At 40.9% G+C, this 8,278-nt stretch overlaps 1 protein-coding gene across 1 annotated transcript in view; it reads left to right on the forward strand.

Annotated features, from left to right (window-relative positions):
- Nucleotides 1-7,813, forward strand: part of itchb (itchy E3 ubiquitin protein ligase b) — a 31,487-nt gene extending 23,674 nt beyond the window's left edge. The window contains exons 17-24 of the mRNA XM_021316085.2: nt 130-289; nt 381-514; nt 2,693-2,833; nt 2,934-3,054; nt 3,158-3,262; nt 4,008-4,104; nt 4,836-4,908; nt 5,006-7,813. Coding sequence (XP_021171760.2) covers nt 130-289; nt 381-514; nt 2,693-2,833; nt 2,934-3,054; nt 3,158-3,262; nt 4,008-4,104; nt 4,836-4,908; nt 5,006-5,105 — 931 coding nt within the window. The 3' untranslated portion in view covers nt 5,106-7,813. The remainder of the gene's footprint in view (nt 1-129; nt 290-380; nt 515-2,692; nt 2,834-2,933; nt 3,055-3,157; nt 3,263-4,007; nt 4,105-4,835; nt 4,909-5,005) is intronic.
- The last annotated feature ends 465 nt before the right edge of the window (nt 7,814-8,278 follow it).

The following is an 8,278-nucleotide window of genomic DNA, read 5'->3' on the forward strand; positions in this document are numbered from 1 at the left end:
AAGCTTTAAGGAGCTCATCAGCTTTGACGTTTTGTCTCAGATTTCAAACTCATTTCATTGCACCAAGGTTTGGATGCTGTCCCAATTAAAGCCCTTATCTCAGTGTTCTGTTTTTGTCCTCTCTTACAGGGAGTGGTTCTTCCTGCTGTCCCATGAGGTTTTAAACCCCATGTACTGCCTGTTTGAATATGCTGGGAAAGATAACTACTGTCTTCAAATTAACCCTGCTTCCTACATCAACCCTGACCACCTCAAGTATTTCAGGTTCATTGGACGATTCATTGCAATGGTTAGTTTTCGTTTTTTCATCACGGCAGTGCTTTAATAACGAGGGTTCTGTTCTGAAAATAATCTAATGGTCCATTCCTTTTATCCCTCAGGCTCTTTTCCATGGCAAGTTCATCGACACCGGGTTCTCACTGCCATTTTACAAACGCATGCTCAACAAACCGTTGGCAGTCAACGATCTGGAGTCAATAGATCCTGAGTTCTACAATTCCCTCATGTGGATCAAGTGAGTACAACCATTTTTAACAATTAAGAGTAGGTGGCTTTTAACATAAATCTTTCTGTATTTAATCTGTTCTAGGGTTTCCCCCACATACACATTTTTCATACACCAGTAACAGAGATACCAAAGATGGTATCTAGTGGAGTTGTTAAAATGATTGATGCCTCGATGTAATTGATTCTAAAAAATTAATTCTTTAAATTTACAGATTTGAGTCAGTCTCTATAAACTGACCCATTCACATCTGTCCAAATAGTCGCATTTCTTCTGCCCCCAGTGCACAGACACTCAGCCCGTCTCCTGCCTGCAGCTGTTCACCAGACCCTAATAAAGAGCTGCTGCAGGAACATCTTTTAACATCTTCATAGACAAAAAAAAACACAAAAGCGGACAGGCGAGAAAAACGAAATGCTGAACGGTCTTACATGTTAAGCTAACAGTTCTATGCGAATGTTTGCGAGCAAAACACCAGTAAAGCTCCTGTATCTGCAATGGTATCGTAGTAAGCCTCCAACATAGGCTATTGCTACCTGTTAATGGCTTGCTGAGATGTGCAGTGCGGCACCACACAACGCTCCATTCTGCTGCAGTATGGATCATTACAGGAGATAAAAGGACAAAGCCACAGAGAGCACGCAGAAGCAATGGTTCAGAAGTACCGTATTTTTTGGACTATAAGTCACTCTTTTTTTCATAGTTTGGCCTGCAACTTGTATATCAGTTTTAAATTGTAAAACATACTGACCAACATGAATCAAGAACTACAGATTACCATCTAGAGCCACAAGAGGGCATTCTAGGCTTGTGAAAACTGGATGCTGCTCTTGTACCACTTAAAAATGCATTGAAACATTAACTTATAGATAACAAAGACTGAACACATGTTTGTATGTTGTTTCGCTGTTTCAGTCTGCATTCACACAGGGGAGCGTTGCGGCGCAGCTCGGAGGGCCCAGACCGAGACAGAACCTGTTATTGGGCTGTCTGTGAAGCTAATGACAGCTAGCGCTAGCTTACAGGTTTGCTGTTTGGGCGTTTCACAACTTTGTTGATGCTGCACGTGAGCTTTACATTGCTCCTAAACATCCGTGTCATACTGTTAGCTTAGCACGTAGCGCCGTTACGTTCACTGTCTAATTTCAGTAACGGGCCGTTACGCTGAAATGCGCGGACGAGAAATTTCCAGGTTGGTGGCTTGTTATGCTAATTTACCCCATTCATCCATCCAGGTATGTTTTCATATTATTCAGCTAATTTAGAGGCTGTAGTGACTCCATCAGTCGCTTTACCCATACAAAATCACTCAGCAAGGAGCACTTTCTATGAGAAGGAAAAACAAAGGTAACCCAACAATTGCCCAATCGTTGGGCCCATCCATGAAACACACACACAGAACAATCTTTCCCTTTACTCTATTTAGTAAAGTAAGGGGAAACCTGTTCTACACACCCTCACCCAAACATGTAGGTGTACGTTCAACTGAGTGTGCCCCGACTAGCGGAGAGATGGCGCCTAACAGAGAGTATATGTCTGTCAGCCATCAGAAACGCAGACAAATAGATCTGCTTTTTAAAACGCTGCCACGGTGGCAAAGATGGTAACACTCACTCTCCTGCGAGCAGCCTGTGCTTCTCAAGCTAATTACACAGAAGAGCCTAGACACCGCACACCCTACTTCTGACCAGCCCCATAAACCCAGTCACACTGAGTGATGGGCTGTGGCCCGGTTCATCTGTCAGAGAGCAAATACTAACACCTGTGGTTAGAGTTTTCTTTTGAATATGCTGATCAGTCAGTATGTCCTCAAGCCAAATTGAACCTCTAAAAATAATTTCACTGCGGTTAAAACTGATTTGAGCTGTTAACATATTCTCGTCAATCCTGCTGCGACTGAGGCTAAAACTCTCATAAAGCTGTGAATTATAAGTCTCCCCACTTCTGACACTTCTGTCTCTCTCGCTCAAACACGCACACCTCACTGTTGATGTGTGATCCACACATCAACTTATATTTATCCTGGTGGATTAAGTGTTTATTGTTACTTTTTTTAACTTCCCACACAATGGGAATTTAAATTTGTCCTGTTCAACAATTCGTCCTTCCTTTGTCTGAGGTTAGTTTTTGATAGCGTTCAAAATGGGTAATGGTACAGTGGCCATTGTAACCAATGTCTCATTTCAGGGATAACGACATCGAGGAGTGTGGTTTGGAGATGTTCTTCTCAGTTGATAAGGAGATCCTTGGAGAAATCTCCACCCAAGAGCTTAAACCAGGGGGAGGAGACATCCAGGTCACCGAGGAAAACAAGGAGGAGTACATTAAGTGGGTTGTTAGATTTTTTTTCTTTTTTAATGATTCGTCCCAAAGGTTTTGTGTGTTTCTGAATTAATGTGCGTGTTTACCTCTTCACTGCCCCCTGCAGGTTGGTAGCCGAGTGGCGTCTCTCCAGAGGAGTGGAAGAACAGACGCAGGCGTTCTTTGAAGGCTTTAATGAGGTCCTCCCTCAGCAGTACCTGCAGTATTTTGATGCTAAAGAGCTAGAGGTATGGCTGAAGCAGAACCTTCTAGTGCGTTATGGATGTTTTGAAAAGCACAAAAAGCCCAGGTTTTATACATAATTCTTGTTTTTTTTTGTTTTTTTTACAGGTGATGCTGTGTGGAATGCAGGAAATCGATCTCGGGGACTGGCAGAAGCACACCATCTACAGACACTACACTCGAAACAGCAAACAGATCAGCTGGTTCTGGCAGGTCAGTGAGGAGCAGCGGGATCAACATAGTTATTTTAAATTAGTTTTCACTACAATAAAAGTTTTCCATACATATTACAAAACTCTACAGAACCAATTCATGTTAGGTTTAACAGGTTACTTGTGCTGTGAAACAGTTGATTTGATTACAAATAACTTATCAATAAGGCCCAAAGGTAATTATTAACAGAGTTGGACATTTTAATGAAAATGATCCAGTCCTGATTATCAGTCAGTTATTGTTTTCTCAGTACTTGCCAGGAAGAAGTGTGCTATTATATAAAAGCAGATGAAGGAGGTAGCTGTGCATTATAATGGGTTAACACTGTGCATTCTGGGATTCAGAGTTTTCACCAGTCTCTCTTGTTCTGTGTGTGTAGTCCTGTTTTAGGTTCAACCCTTGTTTGTCTGGAAGTACAGTATATTTGGGACCATCTGCAGGTCCTGAGTTTCCAGAGGCGTGAATTTCATTCCTTCACTCTTGAATTTAAAGAAAGAAATGCCTGATCTTCTTTACAAAACTTCCACTTGATGATACAGATTCTATTTCTAAATTTAACTTTATTAACTATAATAAAAGAAGATATAAAAACAGGAATAACAATAGTTTTTCTAGCCTTCCTACGGAAAGTAATCAGTTAGCTGTTGACAGAGAACAGCTGCTGCAGTTTGCTCATTTAAAAGTGAGACAGTCATGAAAGAATGGCCATTTTAAACTATGAGCACTGCTGCATTTTCCCCTGCAGTTGATGAAGGAGATGGACAACGAGAAGAGGATGAGGCTGCTGCAGTTTGTCACCGGCACTTGTCGCCTGCCCGTAGGAGGCTTTGCCGATCTCATGGGTAATATTCCTCTCATTTAGTCGAACATTTAGTTCAACAATTATTTCATTTTTTTTCACATATTATTGGTGTGTAGTATTTTTTTTTTATCTGAATAACAGCTACTGGTGTTGTTTTTTCCCCTAACTGGTTTCATTGCTAAATTCTGTTGCAACGCTCTGAGTAAAAGCAACAGATAAAACAGAAACATTGTAAATTTTAAGTATTTGTCAGGAATGTTGCTGCAAACCAAAGAAAAAAAAATTATATGCATAGAAAAGTAACCCTGGAAAGGCTGATTTCAGAATCTGCTACAGTCATTTTTTCATGAAAGCCTCGGGCAGCTCTTTGGATCTTACCAGGGCGTTCGCTCTGACCCAAACAGTCAGGAGAACCAAAATGAGTGCCTGAGGGTTAAACAGAGGAACACCTGCTCCTGCTTTATCTCTAACCAGAACTACTATTAGTATTACTTTGTACATAAATGTTTAATAGGGTTATGTACTTCAGTTTTTCCTGCTTATATTAGTGGAATTCTCTGAAGTGTTTAAATTGATAATACATGTCGATATGTAAAATGTGTCAGAGAAACACAGGCTGTTGCAGGATGTCCTAATTATTGCTAATTTTAGCTCTACAAGTAATGAAAATACATATGGATAATCATATGCAACAATTAAGAAAAAAGATGGAGAAGAGACTAATTGGCGTTGCAAAAGGTTGGGGCACTGACGAGTAATTCCTCTTTATAGGAAGCAACGGTCCTCAGAAGTTCTGCATTGAGAAGGTGGGGAAGGAGAACTGGCTTCCCAGAAGTCACACATGGTGAGTCCGACCCATGAGTACACTGCTGCTGTGCCGTCTCAGGTAGCTGCTGTTCAGAAAGCTCCAACTTTAACGCGTCTACCTTTTGCATTTGCAGCTTTAACAGGCTGGACTTGCCGCCCTACAGGAGCTACGAACAACTGAAAGAGAAGTTGATGTTCGCCATCGAGGAGACGGAAGGGTTTGGACAGGAGTGAAGGGTGGAGGCGTTTTTGCTGCGACGTGGACAAAGCGACAGCGTTTAAATCAGGGAGCGCCTGCATAAACGGCAGGCGTTTGGGAGAGCTTACGGCCATCTGTGCATGCTCCGGTTAGGTACCTTTATGGGAGCATTGATGAGGTCGCTACCAGCATGTACAGTACTTTGGATTGGAGAATATCTTCTCTGCTTCCAGAGCTCACAGCAGCCTACTCCCTCCCCCCCCTTCCCCCGCCTCGTTTCAAAACCAAAATCTGAAGGCTTTACCGACTCACTTTTGATGTTCTGCAGCAGTTTCGGCCTCCCAAACATGTGGTCATCACTTCAGCGCCAGTTAAAGGTCAGATGATCACAACGAATAATCACAGATTTAGAAGGTGTCTTTGTTTTCAACATAGCTCTGTTGCCCCAAAAAGGAAAAAAAAAAAAATCTGTTGCATTTGATCAGGAGGGGCTCTTTAACGTCTCTGAACTAATGATTAAAATCAATCTTCCTCTATAGGTTAACACTAACGTGACTTTTAAAAGCTCAGCGCTCTGAATTAACTCTTCAATAACAGACAATCTTGGTGCCTCAGAGATTTGGGATTCCTGCTTGTTTTGTGCTCTGGATTATATCGTGTTTGAGTCTGTGAATCGATTCATGATTGTCGACAGTGTTGTGACCATTATCTTTAGTGGTGGCGGCAAATGTTAAAAAAAAAAAACATTCAACTGACCCTAGTTTTATAGGGCCAGAGTCGGCACACTGTGATGTGTAACGGGACAATATGGGTTAGAGTATTCTGGAAGAATCTTCATGATCTTAAAAGCTTTACTCACGTTATTTTTGTCTTTTAATGTACTGAAGATGTCCTCATTAAAACTATCACTTCGAAATCCCAAGAAGACTGGGGGAAAAAAAGGCCAACATTACAACAACCAGCAGTTCTTAACCAACTTGCTTGTCTCTTTAAACACATGTAGCATTTAAATTGGAATAACTGTTTTCTTGCCTTATTTTGACTTCTCCATCCTCAGAAAGGAAGGAAGGAAAACTTCAGTGTTTTCCAGAATAAGCAATACCTGGAAAAAAAGAGGATGTGCAGGCTTTAAATCCCGCCTCACTTTTTACACAACACATTTTCTTTTCATGGTTCATTTGCACGAGAATTAAACCTCCTCCGTCATTTAGCGTGTGTTGGGCTGTCCAAAATTATGAGAAACGGAGTGAAAAAATATATTTTAACATGCCTCCACATTAATGGGCACCATTTGGTGAAGATGTGTAAAGCAGAATTAAAATAAATGATTCTTCTCCAATAAGATTGCCACCCCTGATATCAATACTTTGCACAATCCCCTGTTTGCCCACTGCTCTGCAAAGAAAAAAACAGACCCACAGCATCACCATACTTAACGGCAAGCATGAAGCCATACATTCATTCATTTCTCACCAAACCCACCTGAAATGTTTTATTTTTATCTGACCGAAGCAAACGAGTCCAGTTAAATTCCCAACAGAGTTTGACATGTTTAGGTTTAAGTTTGTGATGGTTGATCAGAAGAGGCTAATTTCTTTCTTGGCATCACTCCTATGGCGACTTGGTGACCTGAAGAGGCAGCTCTTTGCTGCAGCTCCCGACTTAGGCCTCCCTACCATCCTGCTCCGTGTGCGTGGGAGAAAGATGCTGCCTGGGCAGCGGTTACAAGAAAGAGTTCTCACATATTTATACACAAAAGAAACACATATATATTTAAGCAAAGTATGCATTTTAACATGCTTTTTAAACAGATTTTTAAGGTTGTCAATTGTGATTTTGTTAGTTGTATTTAAATCAATGCACATAGATTAAAGGCTTTATTTGTCAGATTTGAATGATCTTCCACCGTAGAGAAAGATTAATTTATTTTGAGGCTTTTTACACATTTCTTTTTACCAGAGGGATGCCAATAAATGTGGACGGTGCTGTAAGCCACCAGATAAAGATCATCAGGGCTCTCCATAAGTCGCGTTTGGTTAATCGCTGTCCAGAAAAGACACTCCTCCGTCAACGAGAAGCTGACGTAGTTAATCTTTAAATGAAATAAAACATTGTGTTGTGAAGACTGTCCAGTTTGAACCATGTAGTCGCACACTGAAACGGAAACTGATGAGCCTTGGGTTCAGGGTGAATTATTAACTCTCCTGCAGCAGAGATGGTTGCCCAGGTGGTTAAAAATACCGGTCAGGCAATTTTAATCCTCCAGTGGAGAAACGAAAATGATCAGAAATGTCCAGGATACACTTGCAGTAGAAAAGCTACCAAGCTCGATCGGTTAATTTCAGCAAACAGAAAAAAACTGCTATATGGTAAAATAATGAATGTATCAGGGTGAAAGGTCAAGTTGTTTATAGTTTGGCTTCGACTTTTCACCTCCTGTTACCATTTTTTGAGTTGATACCACATGTAAAACCCCTGGAACGTTGCAAATGAGCAGATATAGAAATGTCAATAGGAATCCAGATTATTATTTTTTTCTATTTTCCAGAATCCTGCTCATCCAACTGAACCACTGTCACCCCTGTACAGGACGAGAAGCTGTAAATGGTGTTCATAACAAAGTTTCTTTTGTAAAAGATTTTAAATAAGATGTCTAAGGCGATGCTCTATTTTCCTTTCTCTCTTTAACTGCTTATGTGTAACATAGAAATTGTCACATTAATAAATGAACTTAAAAACTTTGGTCTTTTTGTGTCACGGTTGAAGTAAAGATCGTGTCGTTTACTGTCTGCAGCGTTAATGTCCGATTTTCTGATGACTAACTTCCCTGAAGGACTCGGGTTGAGAGTCAAAAACCCCTGTTTATGATGCAGAAGCTTAAATTCGAATGGCAAAATCCTCGAAGCTTTGACTATTTAAAAATAATTCCTATCAGAATTGCTTCATTGCAATTTAAGGCAGTTCACAGCCCTCCTTCCTAATCCAAGCTGGCAAGTCTCGCTCCTAAAACCCCTTCCTGCCAATCGGCGGAGGGAGATTCGTGATTGTCGGCTGCACTGTTCCTACCCTAACCCTAACCTCATTCCTTACCTAAACCTAACCTTTCCCCCAACCCCCCCTCCCATCCCCTACCCTAAGTATAATTAATTATAAACCCCTAATTGGGAATAGAAAAAAACATAAATAATGAAAGGAAAGGAATGTAATG

Source organism: Fundulus heteroclitus, chromosome 1 (assembly GCF_011125445.2).
Source record: "Fundulus heteroclitus isolate FHET01 chromosome 1, MU-UCD_Fhet_4.1, whole genome shotgun sequence".
Taxonomy (NCBI): domain Eukaryota; kingdom Metazoa; phylum Chordata; class Actinopteri; order Cyprinodontiformes; family Fundulidae; genus Fundulus; species Fundulus heteroclitus.